General features: G+C 43.5%; 1 protein-coding gene across 2 annotated transcripts in view; it reads left to right on the top strand.

Annotated features, from left to right (window-relative positions):
- PRKAR2B (protein kinase cAMP-dependent type II regulatory subunit beta) overlaps window positions 1-24,198 on the top strand; it is a 343,470-nt gene that overhangs the window by 269,646 nt on the left and 49,626 nt on the right. For both annotated transcript variants that reach the window (XM_085654132.1, XM_085654133.1), the window contains exons 7-8: window positions 11,592-11,693; window positions 14,561-14,635. In XM_085654132.1, coding sequence (XP_085510258.1) covers window positions 11,592-11,693; window positions 14,561-14,635 — 177 coding nt within the window. The remainder of the gene's footprint in view (window positions 1-11,591; window positions 11,694-14,560; window positions 14,636-24,198) is intronic.

The following is a 24,198-nucleotide window of genomic DNA, read 5'->3' as shown; positions in this document are numbered from 1 at the left end:
GATGGGGAATTGATACCGTTTAATGTATTTAGCACGGACTGGGATATCCCTCAAGGCCAGTTTCTGCTCCATTGGGCAATTACGGGGGCTATACAGCGACTCTGGGGATGGGTACCCTAGAGCTACATCACCACTGCATGTGTGGGTATATAGGAACAGCTGGGGGTACCTTAAAAGCAGTCACTTGCCTTTACAGGGCGATAGGCAAAGACACCGCCAAGCCATTGGACACGCTGAGAAACTACTGGACAGAAGACCTAGTTAGGTCCTTCGAGGATAGGGAGAATATTCTGCATAGGACAACCAGAGTTTCAAGAAACTGATTTGGGCTGATTAGTTTCTATATCCTACATCGAGCATACATCACTCCAAGCCGAATTAACCACCACTTCCACAGAGACGACGTGGAGTGTCCGAGATGCGGGGAGGTGGGGGCGGGCTTCCTACACATGATATGGAGTTTCCAAACCCTGACCCCTTATTGGCAGGCAATGATGCACAGAACAGCCAGAATCACTGACCAAGATATACCATGTACTCTGGCACATTGCCTTCCTAACCTGTTCCCCCACACGGCTAAGACAAAGGTCACTGACAAATTTCAGGATCTAGCCTAGCGCGAAATTACTAGCAGGTGGAAGGCAACGATTGGCCCAAGTATAGCTAGATGGATGCGGGAATTGGAGAAATGAGCGTGCTGTGAGGGCAGGATCCTGCTCAGGAATGCAAGGCACGGACTGGGAAAACTTGAAACAGTCAGGGCATGGGAAGTAATGGCAGAGGTTGTGCGACACAATGATCAGGGGTCCAGATCCACAACACTGGAGGCACAATCACAACTGGGGGGCCCTATAAGACATAGTCAGGAAAGGGCAGTAGAACAGGCACCTGCAGCTGGGGAACCCTATAAGACATAGTCAGGAAAGGGCAATAGAACAGGCACCTGCAGCTGAGATAACCTAAGATACAACAGGGAGACCAGCAAAGATACAAGACCAAGGTCATCAACAGACAAAACGGACAACCACACTTCGGAAGAAAAATGGCGGTGCATCAAAGCGATGACAATATATAATAGCGACCTGCAGTGGGGACACTTGTGGGGGGAGTTTAAGGGGAAGTTGGCATTTGAACAAATGTAACATAGAACGTGATAGAACTTACTGAACAGGAGATTGATTGATTGATTGATTGATTGATTGATTGATTGATTGATTGATTGAAAATGACAGCTAGAAGAATGGAAATGGAAACGAGATTGTAAACATTGTAACAACATAAGAATGTACTAAAGGAAATAAAATGTGTTTTTAAAAAAATTAGGGAGTAAATATCTGGACATCACAAACCCCAACCACCTGCACAACATTCTCTCTGCTCTGATTATAATACAACCAAATAAATGCCCCAGCGGAATCAGATTCCTCAGCTCTATTTTCTACTAACTCATCCAAAAGCATCAGTATCTCTTCTGCTATTTTGATTGAAGTGTCCAGCTTCATTCCCAAAAAGGTCAATACTGTCTTTGGACTGTATGTCTTTTCAGGGACCAAAGGGCCTATGAAATTATTCATTCACATTTTTAATTCATCCAACGCCAACTCATTCATCTCCTCCTACACTTCCAAAAAAAAAGATAATCCAGATAATGTATCCCTGATGATTGCCAGTAGCTACCACAAAGCCCCATTGAAAAAAGGTGCTAAGGGCCCAATTACAATGCCAGGTGGACCGCAACCAACTGACCATCGGGTGCGCTCTGCCACACATATTACATCACTCATGACATGGTCAGTGACATCACTAATGACATCTCAAATGACATCACTGATGACATCACCCACAGAATCATTCACACATACATTTAATTTCTAAATTTCTAAGTTTCTTTCCCAACTATAACATCTCTGTAACCTCTGTTTTTTTTAGTGAATTTCTATGGTTTTTAATGTTATTGCCTAACTATAATGTCCCTGTAACCTTGTTTTTTAAGTGAATATCCAAGGTTTAAAAATATATATATTTACTAACTATAACCTGTAACCTTTGAGAGTGAGTGAGTGGGTGAGTGCATTTGTGTCTCAGTGGGTGTGTGAGTGGGTCTGGGAGTGGCTGCATAACTGTCTCACTGGGTGTGTGAGTGGGTGTGGTAGTGTCTGAGTGGGTGTGTGAGTGTCTTGGGTTTGTGGGTGGGTGCATGAGTGTCTGAATGGGTATGTTAGTGACTGTGAGAGTGTCTGACTGGTTCTGTGAGTGGGTGCATGAGTGCCTGAGTGGGTTTGTGAGTGGGTGTGAGAGTGGCTGAGTGATCCTGTGAGTGGGTGCATGAATGTCTGAGTGGGTCTATGAGAGTGTGTCAGTGTCTGAGTAGGTTTGTGAGTGGGTGTGTGAGTGAGTCTGTGAGTGGGTGTTTGAGTGTCTGAGTGGGTCTGTGAGTGGGTGTATCAGTGTCTGAGTGGGTCTTTCAGCGGGTGTGTGACTGCCTGAGTATGTGAGTGGGTGTTTGTGTGAGTATGTCAGTAGCTGTGTGAGTGACTGGGCCACAAAGGAACCACACCTGTGAGTTGATCCAACAAAACTCCACAGTCTTGCACAAAATATCTACCCTAGTGGAATACTTCCTACTGGTTTATTGCTAAGTGCTACTTCCTTGGGTTAGTCTAGTACGTATTCTACACTACAGCTGCGCAATGGTGCACAAGGAAATATCACCCGTGACCCTGTGCGCGTTTTGGCAATGTGATTGGTCCTGGTGCATCTTTATCCGGAAATATGTGATAACATAAATCCTCCTATAGGGAAGATAATAAGACTACAAAGAGGTAAATCTCCACCAAACAAGGGACTTTCTTTTTAACTATATGAAGCAAGTGCTTCCTTGCTTGGTGGAGATGTCCTCATATTCCTCGGCATCAACAACGCCTCAACAAAATCGGCGGGAACCATGATGTGGGGCTGCTTGTTAAGCTGTCAATCATCCTGGCAAAAGGCAGGAAGACCTTTTCATACTACTAAGGTGGGCACCTTGGGAGATAGCAGGAGCCGCCAAAGATATAGGCAAGTAAAGATTGTAAAATTGGTCCCATTGCGATTGTTAAAAAAATAACAGTTCTCCAAAAATCTTAGGCATGTGAGACAATTAATAAAATAAGCATTAAAATAATAAATTATTTTAAAACAACCACATTATATGCTGTTATTATATCACATAGATTTGCCTGAATTGTCATCCATGCATAGTTCTGAATAGATTACATGAGTATAGTCCTCATACATTTGCATTTGATAATTTCATGTATAATACATGTGCATGGCAGATATCATATTGTCAGTGACACCAATCTTGACTCTCTGTGTACTCTGTTTGTATGTCCTTATCTAGTCTAGGTTTCCCGTCTATACAAAGTGCTCTAGTGCAGTAAATAAAGTGCTTAACGTGTCAAAGTGCAAAAGTGCATATTTCTAATATCTCATATTGTATATTCTCCGTTATTCTCATCTTGCTCACACCCTATTAGTAGGATGAGTTTATTCAATTCTTTTTCTTGTTGTTCGCGAACATGATCTCCCTCTTTTCGCCAATATATCAGGTAGTTATAGTTACATAGTTACAGCCAACTTTTCCCATAGACAAGGAATTTTTTGTTGTGCAATAACTTGGGGGCCGTTTGACGAATCTTCATGAAATTTTCCAAAAACATGGGCTAGTTTGCATAGTTCTGCATGGAAAGTTTTGGGGTGATTTGTCAATCAGGGGCCAAGAAAAAGGGGGGCCCAAACAATTTTTCTCCATGCAGTGTCTATGAGGATTTTGCAGGTTTTAGACACAGCTACAAGCCGGACCGCTGAACAGATTTACACCAAATTTGGCAGAAAGCTAGCTCCTGGCCCTATTGTAATTTGGTGTAAATCTATTCAGTAGTTTTGGGGTTCTTAAAGAAATAAAACATCGTATATCTAGAGATGCAGAACCCCAACGGATCTGCGGGTACCCCCGGGTTGAAGTATATGTTACTTTATGTTAAAAAAACATAGTAATTCACTGAAAAAAAAAGGTTACAGGGACATCATAGTTAGGTTCACCTTGTACCCACACAAAACCATAGAAATTAATCAGGGATCCTTATACTTATAGTTATACTTTTCTGAAAAACTATAGCTCGTGCAATTAAGTAACTTTAGGCTAGGAGTTTTAGTTTCTTAACATAAGTACAACTATAAGTATAATTATAACTGCTAAATTTCTACATTTTTGTGTGAGTAAAACATGAACCTAACTATAACATTCCTGTAACCTTTGTTTTATTCAGTGAATATATATATATATATATTCTCGCCCACGTGTGCGTGCTCTCTTCCGTTGGAAGTGGGAGTTGCTTCGATATATATATATATATATATTTTATAGATGGTTTTTATACTGTTCCCACTTTGAGCATTTTGCGCAGCAACAACATGAGTGTTTCCTCAGCTGCTAAAAACTAATATTCTCCCCCACTCTGTGTTTTTTAAACATTTTTTAAAAAATCTTCTATTTTTGCACCATTAACTTTGTGAATTCACAAATCTATTGCACCATTTGCACTAATTTCAAGCACCTTATAATCAGCGCTCTGCCTCTTCAAGCATAACATTGATGACATGTAGCCCGTAACAAACATTTATATTCATGCGTAATTTTGCACAACTTGGGCAGCTAACAAAATGTGTTCTCTCTCTTTTTATGGTTTTATCTTTGCAGTAATATTTATGGATTTTATTCTCTCATGATTTTGCATAAAGCAACAACATTTATGTTGGTATAATCAATATATTAAGTGGCATAATGGATCATTGAGATAAACCTACATACATATATATAGATATATTTGTCTCCAATGATACTGGATTTATCCTGTTTAATGTGAACGATTGTATGTACGATTGTATATATGACGATATATTTATATTGCTGGAAACCCCATAGAAGAGTATGAATAGTACATCAGGCATTTATGCAATTATTGAGACAATATATGCAACAGTAGCTAATTTTTTTAACGAATATTGCCCATTGATCTAGTATATGCATTTACGCTTACAAATGGTTTAATATGCTGATCTAGTAATAACAGTCTTAGCGCTAAATAAGGATTTTGTCTATGTCTATTATCACATGATCTGGTGGGAAAAAAATGCACTAAAAAAATGAGTTTACACGGATATAAAAACTGTTGGCGGACTGCATTTCCGCATGTGAACAAGGATACTGTGTTATCCGAAACGCGTCGAAAGCTGTTTATTCTAATAAAGACCTGATCTTGCCACGGAGAAACTTGGTGTCCGTATACTCTCTCTTCACTGTTTGCCGGACGGGAAGCGGGAAGAGTTGGAAAAAATGCTTCGGATATATATATATATATATATATATATATATATATATATATATATATATATATATATATGTATAATGGCGGCATTTTTGCACTAAATAAACAGCAACAGCACCAAATTAATGGGTGTCCGTTTCCAGCTTGTAAGCTTCGTTTCATTTCGAGACTTTCCTAAAGCTGGAGTTTGTTTTCATATATATATATATATATATATATATATATATATATATATATATATATATATATATATGGTCATGTGAACAAGGCTCAATTGGAGCCGAAACGTTATGGCGACTAACCAGCGAAAAAGCTAATAAACATTTGCACTCAAGGAACTGGTCCGTGTCTGTACTTTCAGGAGCAGGAGCCACGAGAAGGCAGTTCCTACTGAAAAGCGGAATCGAAGGATATATATATATGTATGTATGTATATATATATATATATATTCACTGAAAAAACCATAGGTTTCACACATGTTATAGTTAGCGGAAATTTTACTGATAAAAAACCAATGAAATTCCCCCGTTATAGTTAGTGCAGGCAACTATAACTCACGCGACCGCAATCCTCTGCTGATGCTAATACTGTATTTAGACACTTATTTGCCCATGTTTTCTTCCATAAATTTTTAGCTATACATATATTACAAATATTTTTTTTTCATAAAGACACATATGTCATCAGCAGAAGATTGCAGTCGCGTGAGTTATAGTTGCCTGCACTAACTATAACGGGGGAATTTCATTGGTTTTTTATCAGTAAAATTTCCGCTAACTATAACATGTGTGAAACCTATGGTTTTTTCAGTGAATTTGCAAGGTTTTTTAAATGCTAATTCCTAACTATAACGTGTGTGAAACCTATGGTTTTTTCAGTGAATTTGTACGTTTTTTTAAATGCTAAGTTACTTTACGCCATTCGTGGCGTGCGCGCCCACTTAACCCAGTTCGTTCCGTGCGCGCACCGCGCGCCCACTTTACGCAGTTAGTGCCGTGCACGCACGGTGGGCACGCGGTGCGCAACGCGCACCGCGTGCCCACGTTACGCTAGATGGGCTATGTACGCACGATGCGCTTCGCGGCGTGCGCGCCCATTCGTGGCGTGCGCGCCCACTTAACGCAGTTCGTTCCGTGCGCGCATGGTGCGCTTTGCGCACCGTGCGCGCACTGTGAGCACGCGGTGCGCTTCGCGCACCGCGCGCCCACTTTACGCAGTTAGTGCCGTGCACGCACGGTGGGCACGCGGTGCGCTACGCGCACCACGTGCCCACGTTACGCTAGATGGGCCATGTACGCACGATGCACTTCGCGCACCGTGCGCACATGGAGGACATATGATGCGCTTCGTTGTGAAAGGTAATATTTTAATTTTTCACATCTGTGATATGCCATGCACGAATGGTGCCCTTCGGGCACCATTTGCACATGGGGTGGGGAGAGTATGGATAAATTTTTTTTTTTTTTAAATTTTTACCTTACGCGTACGGTAAGCGTAATCGGCGAAATTATCGAAAAAATTAAAATTCCGTTTTTGGCCTTGGGGGATCTTTGGGGACTCCCCCAACATGGCTAGGTGCTTAGGAGCTGTCTAAACAGCCCCTTTACATGTTTTGGTCCTTTGTTTTTTAATCCCCACTCAGAGTGCGAGAGAGAAAATGGCGGCCGCCGCTTCCTGGTTTCGACCGATTCGAATGTTTACTAAGATCTAACAGCCAATCAGAATCGCGCTCGCGCACGTCACCGTACGCGTACGGTAAGCGCACCGTAAGCGCACCGTAAGCTGGCTCAGATATATATATTGATTTAAAGGCTATTTTCTCAGAATCTACTGAACAGATTTACACCAAACCTACAAAAGGCACTTCCTTGACCTGTAGACTACCTCTCTGCCAAATTTCAAGGAACTCTGTTCAGCCGTTCGGGCTGTAGCTGTGTCTAAAGGTCCTATGGAAAAATGCATGGGAAAAACGCGTTTTGGGACCCCCCTTTTATCTCAGCCCCCGCTTGACGAATCCCCCCGAGACTTTCAGGGTAGGAGCGGAGCGCAGCGCCCCACCTATTTTGAAAATTTCGCGAGGATTCGTCGACCGGCGCCAAAGTTATTCAAAATAGAATGTTGCGGTTTTCCTATGGAAACAGGGTCCTAACTATAACTACCTACTGGCGACCGCCAGTAGGTAATATATATATATATATATATCTACAGTTCAAAGCACAAAGTTCTCACCACTCCCAGCCCTGCAGCAATGGTGCCCATGTGAGAACACCAACAACTTTGGAGTGGGCTTTTCTTTTCAACAAGGATTGTTTGAGATATATATTTATATATGCTTAGATATATGTATATTTTTATATACATTATATATATGTATGTATGTATATATATATACAAACACATATATGCATATATGTATATATTTTATACAGTTTACTAAAATTACTTAATTTTTTATTAAGTTATTATTTTATAAATATATTCAATAATTACTCATATTGCTATTTATATTAAAGTTTCAATATTCTTCCTTTTTTCCTGGCAGCATTCTGTTACACAATATTTTTGCTTGCCTCAAAATTTTGGTAGTGTGCATACAAAATACAATGTATGTAAACACAATATTTGTGTTGACTATATTTTAACACAATACTCTTGTGTCACAATATTGTTGTTCATGATAAGTTGTCATAGAATCAAGGTGATACTATAAGATCAGGTAGCGGTCACTCAAAGAAGGAGCAGCCACTCTACACTCTTCAGCCTCTCCCATAAGCTTCCCTTGCATGAAACTTGGCAAACCCTTAACTGACCTCAGTTTCTCTGTCCACTTCCACTTCCGGAGGTCTTGATACCCCAATTTGAAGCCATCCTTAAATCCGCATTTCAAAACTTTTGCTGTTTCCCTCCTAGGAATAAAAGTATCCATGTTGTCATGCCCTGATGGTTAAGTGAAGTATGCACCCTTATCAGCAGGCTGTTGTTGCCCCCTTCCACTATCATGTTGACAGTGCCCACCTGAGATCTGGTCCAGGCAGCACATAACTGGGTGCCTTCCCCCACATTTAGAACTTTTATATTTGAATTTACAGTGTGCACTTGATATGATCTCTCAAAGTGCCACTCCAGTTACATTCTGTCTCTTTTGCCATTCCTCCCACCCCAAACTGGGAGAGACATCCCAGAAAGGGTCTATGTTGAAGTGGTAATCTGTTGGTAATATGAAGAGCCAGGCATTTCTGGTAGGATCTATCCACTATAGCCACAGCTTGATGTCAACGTCCCATTCTTGCCCTAAACATTTCATTATATGGCAACCCTGCAAACCTCCCAAAACCCATCTGCACCATTCTAATCACATCCAGATATGTGGAAAGAGTCATGTGATTCTCTAGATAATGCTCACTGAAACTACTTGCATAAATCAAAAATTATGAAGTTTCCAGCTTGGCCAGCTCTTATTTGTCCTACTGTGAGCCCTCCTTTGCCTGAACTGCATTAGTTAGTACCTTGTAAACATCTATGAACTCTGGCTTCTATATGTTTTTTTTGTCTCTGGAGACAGATGGGTTCCCAAAGGCATATGGAGGCCCATGTAAGGACATACTTTTTAACATTCTTCTTATCCCCTTCACCTGCTTCTTATCCTAATGTTTCTCCCACCCTCTTTCTTATGCCCATCACTTTTTAGGTCGAGCCTATAGCGGCAGCGCATGCGCTGCTCGCTTTGCGAGGCATGCAGTATACAGTATGGAGTGGAAGATCCATAAAAGCTCCGCCCACTCTCCTGCCATCTTTTTTATCAGCGTGTTTCTGTCGGTCCTAAATGGTGCCTTCTGATTGGTTTTAGGCTTGTTAGTCCCTCCTTATGGTGGCCATGTTGCCATTTGTATCCTTCCATGGCTACTGACCCCTTTACTTTGAGTCTATGCCTTCTCGCGCACCCCCACTCCATTGTTCGTGCCTTCTCGCCCGCCCACAGTACCGTTTGCAATGCAATAGGTCTCACGTAAATGCGAGTCCTATTGCATTGCTTTCTCTTACCATTCCTTTGAAGCCCGCAGCTCCAAAATATTTTCACACTCCCTTTTCTGTACATTTATTGCCTTCAAATCCTTAGAATTCAGCTCCTTTAGCGATCATTAGAGTGACCAATTTCAGCGTAACACCTACCTCATACCATTTCTTCACCAGCCCCAACTGACTTCCTATAACCATCAAATGTCTCCTTCTCTTCTCCCTAAGATCCCAAGCTGACTGTCAACCCTTCACACCTTGCCTCTAAATTTCCAACTGCAATTTGCTCAACACCTCATGACTTCTTGTCTCTCACCTGTCTTCTATGATGTTTTTTTATGCTTCTCCATTCTACTAAGCTGGAAGGCACCAAAGCTTATCACCCCTTTTTAGTCATCTAAGACCAACCACTTTCTTGTCCCTTGGTCTGCCTCCCAACTGCTTGCACATCAGCAGTTTTACCCTCTTCCAGTTCTCCAGTCTCCTTATCATAATCAAGTTTAGTTATTTCATCATCATTCTCCCCATATTCTTCCACCATCACCGACCTCCCCAACGCTCATTTCCCAACATCCAACATCAAAGTTTTCTAGGAAGTAAGCTACACTGATACACTCCTTCATTGATATTGGGGGCCACACTGAACCACTCCCTATTTTCAGACGCATGCACCAAGTCTGCTCTGGGCTCCAATAGCATTGGGAAATCATCCCTCATCTCATCCACCAGGATAAGTCAATGATGGGTGTCCATGCCATCCAAAAGTTGCAGGCAGTGCTCTACCAAACGACCCATAGACTACGTGTATAACCCCTGTGTTCTTCCTCCTTAGGAACCCAAAACGGCTCACTCTTCTCTGTTCACAGCTCCCCAAACTTGAAGCATTACCCCCATTAGAACGTTCTCACACTTGTGAACACCTTACTCTGTCTTCTGACCTCCCAACTCTGGCCATCCTGCTCATAAGCTATCCACTTTTGCACCCACCTTCCACTTAAGTTGCTTTCCTACCCCTTTTGCTATCAATGGTGTATGGGCCTTATCCACTGTGGGCCATCCTTTCTCTACTTCTGTGTCAGTCTCATACCCAAAATTGTCTCCATAAGGTAGTCACCGTTTGTCTTTGATGAAGGTGCACCCTCTTCCACTGCTTTCATTAACCTTCACACCCCTTCACTTTTTATTACTTTGCATGGTGATTCCACCATGCGCGTCACTGCTGAAGCTGCTGGCTCTACACCACACCCTCAGAGACTGTCTCTGATGTGGACCACCTCCATAGATGATCTATGTAAAGGCCCACATCTCCTGCTTTGTGCATGACAGTGTGCTTGTGGCCTGCTCAACCAGCAACAAGCAGCACATCTGCCAGTGCAAAAAACACACTTCCCTGGAGACTGCAGCCAGTAAGTACCACCAGCCTGAACACTCCCACTGGTTGGCGCTAACAGTTGAGGTTAAGTACCTGTTACCGGACACTCTAAGATGATTAGGCTCAATACCTTCCTCCGCAAATCACTGTTACTCAGAGCACCACCCTACCATACTGCCTTGACTGTTCACCTTCTGTAGAAGTGGTAAACAGGATTAGACCACTGCCACAACACTGTTGCTGCTTGCCACAGAGGACATGTCAAATCCACCCTTGCCTGCTAAAAAAAAGTAAGGGCATATCAGATCCTCCCTACCCTCTTCTGTGGACACTTTAAGAACTACACAGACCTTGGCATGCTTGAGCTCCTCCCAGCCGTCCACAGTGCACAGGTAGAATTGGTTTAAGCTGTGCCTTCTGTAGGGGTATATAGGCAAGGCTATGCCTGCCCAGGTTCATTACATGGGTGCTAGACTACGCTTTAAGTGAAGGTCATAAATGAATTACTGCTCTTTGATCCAAAGTTGAACATCTTAGCCTCTCCAGGGCTGGTAAGAGGCTAGCTGTGAAAAGTAAAAAATATTTTAGGATTCATGCAGCTACTGATTATCTGGAGGTGAAAATAACGTATATGTATCTTCTGTTTAGGGGTACCCTTTCAAAAAAGCTCCAGAATTGACAAGTATGAAATTTATTAAATATCGTCAAAGGCTTGTTTTTCTTATGTCATATGGGAAGTTTGGTAGTAGGTGTGTGCTAACTAAACTATGTCTGTAGTCCAAAACATTTGCTTCTGTGAACTGAAAATGTGTTTTTTTTTCATTTTGATCAACAGGATAGGGTAACCTTCCGGAGAATTATTGTAAAGAACAATGCCAAAAAAAGAAGAATGTATGAAACTTTTATAGAATCTTTGCCGTTCCTTAAATCATTAGAGGTAAGTTTTCTTTGTTATATATACCAGCTGATGCTGCTAGAGTAGAATTCCTTATAAATATTCCAGGTGTACATTAAAATCAACACTTGAATTGATTTTTGGAAGGGTTGAAGAAAGATGCTAAACACAATTAGAGATTGGGCAGCTGATTTGTATGAGGACATTTTATCTAGTACTTGCTGTAACTGCAAAAATCTAAAAAAGAAAAACTGTTTAGGAACAGTTACTCTTTTATACATTTCACTTCACTTTTTGTTGTTTCGTTTTCCGACATTCTTGACTCCAGATGGCAGTATGTTTCCACTGCCCTTGTCTCGCCCACATTTATTGCTAAAATGTATACCTATGTGTGTGAAGATCACCACCATGGCAGCAATCTCTCCACAGAAAATATAGTAGAGGTGGAAGTGATTGGCTGTAAGTTTGTTAACAGCATTTAGTAGTATGTGAATTGTAATCCTATAGTACTACTCTTCAGACTACTAAATATAGAGTTTATTAAGCCCCATTATGTCCAGTGGCACACTAACAGCAGAACCACCCTGGCCAGGGTGGAAATCCAAAATACTGACAAAGAACATATGCACCTGCATGCTTTCTATGTATGTAGACTAAGGGCCTTATTACGAATTTGGCGATCCGACCGCTAAAGGACCGAGTCCACAACCGCTAGGAGGCCGCTGCGCCTGTGGCCTTCTGACTGCCGTATTAAGAGTTTCCCAAGGGGCCGGTGGTGTGACTGCAGCAGTCTTGCGGTGGTGGGCAATGTATTTCCATATATATCGATGCATGTGTGTACATACCTACTGCATATGTGTTGAATGCACACTTATGCATGATATATGTGGAAAAATACCACCTACCCATTGCAGGAGTCCAATCCATATGTGGGCAGTCCAAGTAATGGATAAATGGTACCAAAGCACTTACCTGTATTTTGCCAAAGGTGGGGTTTTATTCCTCGGGGTGAAGATGCTCCTGTGTTGTGGGGACCTGGAGAATTGGGTTCATGTCGAAGTCTGCTGGGAAGAACAGAAAAGGGCTATGCACCCCAAATCCTTAATTTCCAATTACCTTTAGGTGGTGGTCTGACCGCAGCAGTCGGCTCGTCTGGAAGTCAACTCATAATTTGGACGGCGGTGTTCCGCATCTGTACCGCCTAATGGAGGCTGCCTTCCCCCGACCGCAACAGTCGGCGGTGTGCTGGCGGTTCCGGGTGTCCAGCTATGGTCTTCGCAAAGCCAATCTGCCCAAGTCTTAATACAGCGGACGGCTCACCGCCGTCAGACTGCCACCACAGAGCGGCGGTCCACGTACTGCCAAACTCGGAATAAGGCCCAAAGACTGTAGAACAACCTCTACTTGAACCAGTCTTGCTCTCTCTGGTGTAATGCAAGACATATCTCAAATCCCTGATCTTCACAATAATTTAATCATCCTAGACCGATTTCTTCTCCTCCCCCACTTTACCCCGTTATCTTGTGTCTGATCTCCTCTATATTTTTACTCACTTACTACCCTTAGTTCACATTGTAACTGTATTTGCATGCTGCTGCATTCTCACATATTGGTTACATAACCTGTGCCTGTGTACAGTGCTATTTCGACCTCCAATAGGATAGCGCTGTATACGCCCTCCCAATCAAATCAAATAAAATGTGCTAAACAGTGTAATAAAAATGTGACCTTATATTCAACTACAGTCCTGAATTTGTTACTGTTATTGTTAGGTGTTATTTATCTAGCAGTCTGCCAATATGTTCACGGTTTTGGGCTGAGGACTGTCTGGGTTGTGTTAATTTGCATTCGGAAGTGGTTTCCCCCCATTGGTGTTCATGTCTCTCTTCTGTATGTCCCTGCTTACACCACATCCCTTCTTTGTATCTACCTCTCTGTGCCTCATTATCACTTCGTACCTCATTACAATGTCAGTCGGGTCGCCACCGACAGGCCGTCAGTGGTGGTCTGACTGGCAGATAGCCCTTCAGTCCCACCACCGATTACAATGCTGGCGGTCGGACCCTAGGCAGCAGGGGGTAAGACCGCTGCCTCTGACAGGATCATTGATCCCGTCGGGGCAGCGGTCAGACTTGTGTTCCTGAATGGAGGTGGTGCCGAGGCAGGCACTGCAGTCGGGATTACGATACTCCTTTCCGACAGCCCTTTTATGTCATATAGACCCCCATGAAAAGGCTGTTGGAAAAGGACTTTGGGGTCCCAAAACAAGGCACCCGTGCATCGTGGTCCATTGTAAAGTGGCCCAGGGGGCACATGTAATGCCTCCATGCACCTCCATGTGTCATGTGCCACATGGTGCATGGCATACAGTGCACGGAGGTGCACAAAGTGCTCATTGACAATGCAGCTTGTGCTGCGGCCCTTTTCTTGGGCTGCAGCATAAGCCGCAGTGTAAATGAGCACTTTCTGCCTGCCAGCCAGGCGGTCACATTATAATTGGGCAGTCAGACCACTGCCTGCTTGTCGGTCGGTCTCCTAACCGACATGATAGCGGGCTGCGGTCTGACCGTCCGCTATCAAAATGAGGCCCTTTGTGAGTGACTCTCTGTCCCATTATTCATTTTGTGTCTTTCTCTCCCTAAGTCTCTGTCACTCTAACCCATTATCTGTGTCTCCGCATCATCATGTCTGGGTTTTTTTCCTACTTAAGTACACATGTTTCCATTCCTTTCTAATGAAAAAATATTTTACTACAAGTCTTTATGAGAGATTACTTTGCCCTTAAGTATTTTTTTTTTTGCATTTTTTCTATTAGGTTTTTATATGAGGACATGAATCACCACTTTGCTATTATTATGTGTTCACTGTTAAAATAATCAAATATAACTGTTGTGCTGTTTTTTCATTAGTTGTCAGAACGTATGAAAGTGGTGGATGTAATAGGAACTAAATCGTTCACGGATGGAGAACAAATTATTGCTCAGGTGAAGTTGAATGACATTTTTTATTGTTTTATTTAGAAATAACATGGAAAGCATTTTGACAACTTAATTAAACCTAAAAATTTACCATAATTTAGAAAATGTATTTTGCATTTCTGTACTTTAAATCACACTTTGTTTGGATCCTATTCATGCTTGAAGTGTAATATGTTTGTAATTGATGGCACTGAGGGGGAGCCCTTATTGTAAATAGAGATTATTTCCGCCCCCTCCCGGGATGGAGGAATTGGTAACCCACCCATAAAGGCATTAAAAAAATGCAAAATAGTGACCTCAAACATCGGTCTCAGCCAAAAACAGATCATCCGGGATTTTGTCAATACCGGGTGGCTTTGTCAGGAGCAATCTTTTTAATGGCCAGGACCACTTCCTTACATGTGATAATGGGGTGCTAATGGGGTGCTCTTTGTTAGTGGAAACTCCCTCTATTGCTTTCAAGAGGAGAGGGGGGGGGGGGCTCTTTGCCAACGCTAGTGAAGCATTAGCTCCCAGGATTGGTGAGTAGGGGTTTGTAAAGTGTTTGTTCCAAACATCTGCTGCAATATTGCTTTCAATGGTGACTATGCCCTCAGAGTTCCCAGTGGCTGCTAGGTTCCAAAATGTAGTTTGGTCTTTGTCTTTAGTAGCAGCGAGCGATGCCTCCCATCTTCCCTGCTCCCATTCCCTCTTGGCATTGTTAACAGCTTTTTTATAGGCCGTTCTCTTGGCTTGAATCTCATTTCTGTCCTGGGACTTGATCGAGGTAATTAGTGCGAGCTGAGCAGATCTACAATGACAATTAAACAACAAAGGGGGGTTCCTCCTAACTCCCTTATGTCTCCCTTCTCTATAAAAGCGGGTTTTGAGGCCTTCACATAATTGGCTATGGGCTTCCCCAATCTTTGCTATGGAGTTTATCTGGCCCATATAAGAGTCTATGTTACACAAATCTTATAGACTCTTGGTCACTAGCTTATAAATAGACTTCACTGAGTCCTGTGAATGTACCAACATACTGAAATTTATCCTACACCTGTTAGTAGCTAGATGAACCTGCCATCGAATTCCAATTGGGTGGCTGTGACCCTACTGAGGGGGAGGACCATATCAAGTACTAATGCGTTGTGGTCACTGTCATGCCTTGTTGTGACTGTCATATCAGTATCGAATGACCATAATCTGACATCAACCAATATGTAATCTTTTAAGCTGGTGCTTTGCAGACTGTTAAAGGTGTGCCTCCCTTCCCTGTCGGATCGAGTTTGCCCATTGCATGTACGTACACTCCGATTCAAGGTCTGGGCATTTAATTGGAGGGTCAGCTGGGATTGGTTTCTTTATGGGGAATAAAGTTAGTTCCAGAATGGACCAGACACTGTCCCCCTCCTGCACAAGGTCACTACTACTCAGATTCAAAGGTTCAAAGCGGCAGTTGAGGTCACCACTATTTTATGTACACACACCGGTAGGCCTGCCATGTGGGATACAAGTAGATCAACTGTCGGAGATTCCTGTCTGTTGCTCATAGGTCAGGAGTCAATGTTGTAAACACTTTACTGTTAGGTCAGGTGGGAATAAAAGGTGCACACACAAAATGTCACTTGATATTGCCTCAACCTTTTCCACTGTGCAACCAAGGTGAGTTCTAACCCATGTCATCAGGCTTCCAGACGGTCTGCACCTGCTCTTGGTTGATGCCTCTATACTAAGGGAAACATAACCTGTTCACTGCGCTTTTGTAGTTAGCCAAGTTTCTTGAAGGAGGCAGACATCGAACTGATCAATGAAAAGGCCCCAATCTTTGCAATCTGTTTGGCGTGTAAGGAAGCGACATTCCATTAAATGACCCTCTGTGGGAGTTAGGGTTCTATAGCTCTTGTCATTTCTCCAGCCCCTTCTTGAACTGCCATCTCCCTTGTAGCTGTCTTCACAGGAACAGTGTTATGGACCCTGGTTCTACAGTCACAATTTTTGCTCGGATTACTAGATCTAACTGTTCCATGATTAAGCAAAAAAGTGGATTGTCCAACTGTGGTGTCCACTTCCCTATCCTCAGGTCACTGTTGTGGCAAATTATAACTATGCGAGGATTAAATAGACAATCAGTTTGGGAATCCGTACAGGAACCAACAGGTGGGTTAGCATGGGGAACGAGATGTCTAGCTTTAGTTGTCATGAGGGGGGAGTTTGTCTGGGTCCGATTTCCTTTGTTGAGTAGACCAATCCTTGAACAACCTTCAGCAACCCCCCTGATGACAGTTAGAGCGCTGGAAACCCTCCTTGTCAATAAATCAATTGACTTGCTCCAAGACATCAAAGCGGTTAGTAATGGGTACATTATAAAGTCCATTAGAACAAGGCAGGCCATTGGGAGAAACACTTGTACATGAAACATGCTAGGGTAGTGACGAGGTAGCATCTTGGCCTGTATAAGAATTCGGTTTATGGGAATATTCCAGTGGCAGTAGAGCAATGTTTGTTTCCCCCACGGGTGTGTGCACAACATCAAGCACCAATTTTTTAACCAAATTTGGATCTTTAAAATGAATAATAACACAGTCCTCAGGGCGGTTTATCCGGCTCTTCCCAACCTACCTCATCTTATCTATAAAAGGTATGATGTGTGCCAGTGAGAGGAAAACATTACTTTTCTTCACACGCCAATTCAGGCACTTATTCGGCAGTTCATCATACGTCTCTTTCGGACCTTCGTGCAGTTCCGGAACTCCTGACAAGATAGCCACATGAGGGCAATCCACCGGGGGTAGGTTAATAGCAGGGAGCTTCCTTTAACTTTGAGGCGGAACAGCAGACCCACAAAGCCCCTCGCCACCACCCTGGTGGCAGTATTGATCCATTTGTTGCCCCCTTCTCATTTGATCCCATTTGGTTCCCGGTTGGTACCAGTTTCACTCTGGCTGTTGTTGTTTTTGGGACAGTATTTGATGTGATGTGCCTGCTTGATACAGCCGGGGCACTAGGTACAGGCCCTCCTCCATCAATGGACTGATGAGGTTGAGGCTGGGGTGTTGTGGTGTCTTTGAGAGCTTTTTTGATAAGGTGTGCCAAGACTGGCGTAAGTTCCATTGTCGATATTCTCTTAACCCTGCCAACTAGTTCGTCCAGGAGTTCAGCCACCCAGCTAGGTTTTGGATTGACATCAATTCCAGCAGATACATAAGAGGGGTGGGCAGACACCGAGGTGGTAGATGAGAGGTCAGGCTGGACACTAGTCTTTAATTTCTTATTTCAGACAGTCCTCCTTGAGGGGGGGTATCAGACAGTGGCACCCATTACAATTGCGATTCAGTGGGTGATTTGTTGGTGGCCCCACCCGCCACGCTGTTCTCAACCTCAGTGGTACCTATAACAGTGGCTGTTTCAGGTAGATCAGATAGTGATTGCGCTGACGCCCCAAAACCCATAGAAAGTCTTCTCTCTGTCAGTTTGATTTCAGTTGCTACGACCCTTATCGCCCTCTGTAACATCCGATCATTTGAGGTTATTTTAGGGGAGGTGCCAGTGCCGGAGGGACCCCAATGCACTTGCGCTTGCCCATGAGGCCTCACTGTGTTGAACACCTAGAGTGAGAGCAGGCAGTGATTGTACAAGGTTCCTGAGTCAGAAAGGGCCACTGTCCAATGATTTGTGAAGAATGGTAGAAGGGAGTATATTTATGGTCTCACTTACAGAGATCTCAAGAAGAAACGAGTTGGGAGGTGGCCCAGCCCAGCCTCGTTTGATCGCGGATGGATACAGATGGGCCTGCCTTTGGCCTGAGCTTTGCCCAGGTGTACCACAGGATGATGCTGAGCACTATATAGCGCTGGCAGGAATGCTGCCAGTACCAAGCCCCTCCTCCTAGGGAAAGCAGCCTGGGCCTTGGAGTCCCTTCAGGCCCCAACAGGAATAGTGTCTCGCGCTGCAAGGTAAGTCTGAGTGCTTTATAGCGCTGGTGACAACACTGACGGGAATGCGTCAAGTTCCAAGACCCTCCCCCTGGGGCAGAGCAGTCTGGGCCTTGAAGTCCCTTCAGGCCCCAACAATAACAGGAATAGTGTTAATAACTAGTGGGCGAGGAGGGTAATGAAAAGAAGGTCCCTCTCCCTGGGCTGACTGGGCCAGCAATGTAGGGGTTGTCCTGGTTTAAAAAGAAGGGATGAATAGGGCTGACATAAGTGGCTCAAGGAGAGTCTGTAAAGAGTTCACCATACAGGTGTTAGTTGCTTGTGGCACGAGTGTTCCTTGCAGCTCAGAACCTCTGTGTGGCAGGAAGGTGATATATTGGCTGGGAGCAATACAACTTATCACACTATACTTTTTCATCATAGGAACTCAGGAGACCAAGGAACACCAATTAATGCCAAGGAACACCAACTAATGGCACTTTATTCCCTGTACCTAATGGACAGAGGTTAGAGCGGGTAAATATTTTACCCTGGCCCACTGAAGAATATTTAGTAAGCTCCTCTTATTTGTACAGCAATGGAAGCTAATGGTGACCATTTTTAAAGCTATCTTTTATTATCTGTATAACTCCCTCTCAAGTCACTGCTAATTCACAGCTACACTGAGATTATGTCCTGCAATGAGTGTCAATACAAGTTAATGTGGCAAAATGGCATACATGCAATATAGATTGGCAGGGCACAGACTATACATTATAAAATGACATATCACCTTTTGAACAGAGGGATGGGTTCTGTTCTCCTCTAGAGTTAGTAACCTGAATTCCTTTTCAGATGTATCTCAGAATCACTAGTATAGCCAAGACCATGATTTTCCTTGCTAAGTGCACTTTCAATGCAATTAAGGGCCATATTAAGTTAGCGGTAGGTTGGACGGCCGACTGCTATTGTGGCGGTCAGGAGACCGCCAACAAGCAGTCAGCAGTCCGACTGCTGCATTTTGATGTGACCGCCGAGATGGCAGCGGAAACTGCTAATTTACATGGAGGCTTGTGCTGCAGCCCAGGAAAAGGCTGAATCACAATCTGCAGTTTAAATGAGCACCTTGTGCACATCCATGCACTGTGTGCCATGCACCATGTGGTGCATGACACACTGTGTTTGGAGGTGCATGGCAGTACTACATGTGTACGAGGGATGGGGGCTCTGCTTGGGGCCCCCAAAGTCCATTTCTGATACATGTAATCCTGAGGGCGGTGACTGTCTCGGCACCGCCGCAATTCAAGGGATACAATTCCGACCACAGCCCAATGGGATTTCAGGTCCTGTCGGAGGCAAAGGTCTTCCCTCAACCACTGAGTTTCCGGCCTCCAGCATCATAATGCGGCAGTTGGACAGAAGGGCTGTCAGTTCGTTGGATCGTCACCGACGTCCTGTCGGTGTCGGTCCGACCAACATCATAATCAGGCCCTTAGTGTATTGTGGTAAATAAAATATTACGCTCTCAGACTTTTAAGTATATAAATAAAATCATGCATAAAGCAAGAGGCTGAGTCTGTGGTATCAGGTTCATAAAGGGATTTATTCCAATAACTCGAGTCAAAGGGAGAATATTTCCATCACCAAAAAAGGATCTGGACGGGGCTGAAAAGTATTCTCAATATTCTCAAAACATTATTCACAGAGTACAGTATATATACATTTCTCAATTGTACGTAAGCAAAAGAGCAAGAGAGAATGAGATAAGAGCATGTGGGCGTGTAAGTAGGCGTGAAGGTGGGCGTCCATGTGGGCGTCCACTTGATGATAATGGGTAATTTGTCATGTGTGGGTGGATACCTGGAGATGATTTCGCAATGTCAGCAGAAATACTTGGCAGAGATGCGCGCGCAGCAGCATGACGTGTGATTGACGCGCAACTAGAGGGTGAAGGGGACTTGACATTTAGCTCTACATGTGGAGACAAAAAGTCTGGGGGGTCAAGTCAACCTAATCCCAAATCATATCTAACATCCTATGTTTAAAGAACTATGTTATCCACAAGGGAAGGGCTCTCGGACAAAATCTATTCTATACTGACTGTGAGTGCGTGCACAAGCGTCTAAGTGTCTACATGAGATGCAAGGGGCAGAAACTTTCCATGGTAACAGGGCTATGAATTACTTGCATGAGGACAGAGAAGCCGGGCCTTTTGCTCGGTAGCTGGAAGAATGTTTACTTAAACTACTAGACAGGAATGCATTGGGCAGGGAACGGAGCAGATAATTTCGAAGGTGAAATACAGTTTTTGGCAGAGAATAGGCTGATGTCAGGCTTCGTGAGCCGCGCAGAGAATGAGACAAAGTTCATGGTCACAGATGCAGGCTCGGACTGGAGCTTCAGAGACAGAAAGCAAGAAAAGCTTGATGACAGAATCAGGGCCTACTTGCCTGGACTGTAAAATGGCATAAGTGAACCATATAAAGGCGGTGGCCTTTCGTACTTAGGAATGGAATATCCGGCCCATTCATGGCGGATCAACAGAGGACATGTTAACGGTGGACGCACATGTATTTGCGTCTTCATAACTGGAACTGGAGGGAACATACATGTACTTGTAACATGCACATAGAACCGTTGGGGTCCAAGATAGGGGACATAACTGACCAGAAAAATCCATATTTCCACATTCCCTCCTTGTCCCCTACTTGCCCGTCAAGAGATATCAATCTTCATTAATCCATTGATCTGTTCATATAGCATCATTTGTTCTTCTTTCTTCTTCCGGGATCTTGAATGAAAATCTTGATGTGGAATGCACGATGTGGCACACAGACCACAAATCGCTGGTCCACATTGCAGGCATAAGCAGCAACTGAATAGTATGAGAAGGCCAATACCTAGGAAGGATAGGACCCTCCATCCAAAGGTAGATAATACACTCCAAAACCAACCGGACCAAGTCCAGGTGCCTGGATTCTGGTGTATCTGGCTTACAATCTTATGAAGGCGAGTTATGGCTTTATATACAGATGGCGAATTTTCTGGTATGAAAAATGCAACAGCTTGATTTGATGACCCTACAAGCTCCGCCCCTATCAGCCAGGATAACGTCAAGGACAAGACTATTTTGAAGCACAACAATCCGCATAGCAGACTGCTCTTCTGTTAAATTGCCTAAGGCGGAAATAGTTTCGTTCACTACTGCTTCAAGGGTTCTGGTTAATCTACGTATCAGCTTACTATTGGTAACTGTACCTATATAGGGAAAGAAACCTTTATTGAAATCTGTGTATTTTTCCCATGCTGTTTCAGTGTAATCGACAATTGGGAGATCTCTCTGCTGTCTATTGTGTACTAAATGAGTATTTCTATGATAATCAGGAGGAGCTAGGAAAACAGGTGGTAGGAGGAATGCTATGTAACAGGTACCATCCCAATCTAGAGGTAGGCGTATATATGCGGTCTGGCCACATATAAAGTAGGAATGACGAGAAGCTCTAAATGTAGACTTGCCTTGATCACTAAATTTTATTACAGTGGTGCATTTACTATGGCCCATGTGTATGGAGCCATTCTTTCTTATACATAATTCCCCTTTTACTGGGAATACGGACATGGCGGGCAAGATTGGTGTAGCTTCAGATTCAACGTTCAGGATCATGAGGTTAAGTGTAAAATTACCTAATCCATATACTTCATTTCTTAGATCAGTTCCTGTTCTTTTGGGAAGTCCCTCCTTGTTAGGGTAGCAGACTTTAAGCAAAAACTAAATTCAGGTTTCCCCATACCCAGTTGTCTTGATAAACTGCGGGATTCGAATCTAGGGAATTAATCAAACTAAACCATGCTCCACAGGAGCCATTGTGTGTGAACGGATAGAGAAAGAGGGGCAAAACTCCCTTATAGTTCTGATAGGGGGGGAGTCGGCCACAGACCCAGCAGTCTGTAGCATTGCTAGTCTGATGTGAATGGTGCAGCATCTGAATAAAGGTATTGTTGCGTAAGGCAAGTCGATATGATAGCTCATAGGATGGCAGATCACTAAATGTGTGCTTTATGGTATCATTAGTGGAGGAGTATAAGAGTGAGGCAATAGGAGGAAAAATAGCATGTAGTATTAAGCTGATACATATTATCGTGATGCACATCTTGCTCTTTTTTTATCAATATTATTGTCCAAGATCTTATGCAAGCCAGAATACATGTTCAACCGCTTCACCACCTAGTGGACTTAATTGATCAAACGGGTTCTGACTTTTTAGATCTAAGTTTAGCTTTGTGGAAACTGCTGGGGAGTCTCCTCTAGAAAATGGTGTTCAAAATTCAAAATCCAAGTTTAAAGTCTTTTTCCTTTGTAAAAGAGTGGTGAAGGTGCACTTTGACTTTAACGGCCGTCCCCGTGGTCCAGAGCACTGACTTTGGCGCCTTCCATCCAGGAGCGATGGAGTATTCTTTGACCTGGGTGTTGTCAGGGAAGGCGGTAGCAACCTGCGAACAACAAGAGAGTAGTGCAGACATCAAGGAAGCCAGGTAATCTGTCAGCATGTTACTATTAACATCAGTAATCTTTTAGGCATTGGAGTGCCCCACATATTTGGTGGTCTACCAAAGACCACTTCATAGGGAGATAAGCCTGTTCTAGAATGAGCTACCATTCGCATGAAAAAGAGGGCAACCGGCAGGGCTACCATCCAATCTGTCTGCGCAAATTTTAATATCCGATTATGTCTTTCTACAAGGCCTGCTGCTTCAGGATGTCGCACACAATGGAATTTCCAGGTATACCCTAACAGAAGGGACACCTGCTTCATTAGTACCAGGACATATTTGTAACCTCTACATCTGTTTATTTGGATATAATCCATTTGGAGCACTTCAAAAGGGTGGTCAGGTGGATGGAATCCACCTTGTTCCATCGGAATGCCTTTACCTGCATTGAATTGGCAACAGATCATACATGTTCTGACCTTTTGTTTCGCTGCTGCACGCAGGTGCTTGTTGAACCATATATTCTGTAAGCTATCTATCATTGCTTTCTCTCCTAAGTGTGCAGGACTATGTGCGGTATTTATAATTATTTGTACCATTGAATCAGAAAGAAACCCTGATCAGTCAGTACCCCTCCTTGTTCCGACCATTTCTTTAATTCGTCCATAGTAGCATGTGTCTGTATGTCTTGTACATCCTTGGAAGGATCCCTAACTGTCATGGCTTTGGACACTTATTGAACCTGTAACTTTGTCATGTCTAGTGGGGTCTGAGCTGTCTGTTTAGCTGTTCGGTCTGCCAGATCATTGCCTTGGGAAATGGTATCTGTGGCTCTAGTATGTGCTTTACATTTTAGGATAGCTATGGCTGTTGGTAAATGTATTGCTTCCAGTAGGGCTTGAATATGGGGGCCATGCTGTATCTTGGCCCCATGAGAGGTCAAGAAACCTCTTTCTCGCCAGAGAATCGGTGTAAATGTTTACTCTCAGGTGCTTAGCTCTTATGCACGCTTGTGTCAGGGCGATGAGCTCTGCTGCTTGTGCTGACAATATGTCTATTCTTTTAGTCTCTATTATTACAGTATCAGTAGTCACTGCATATGCTGCCACTAATTCTCCCGCCCCTGTCCTCATGCATGAGCCGTCAACTTATAGTGTTAGGTCGGGGTCTGGGAGTGCAACGTCTGTC

The sequence above is a fragment of the Triturus cristatus genome, chromosome 4_1 (assembly GCF_964204655.1).
Source record: "Triturus cristatus chromosome 4_1, aTriCri1.1, whole genome shotgun sequence".
In the NCBI taxonomy this organism is placed as follows: domain Eukaryota; kingdom Metazoa; phylum Chordata; class Amphibia; order Caudata; family Salamandridae; genus Triturus; species Triturus cristatus.
This window is presented reverse-complemented; position numbering and strand designations above follow the sequence as displayed.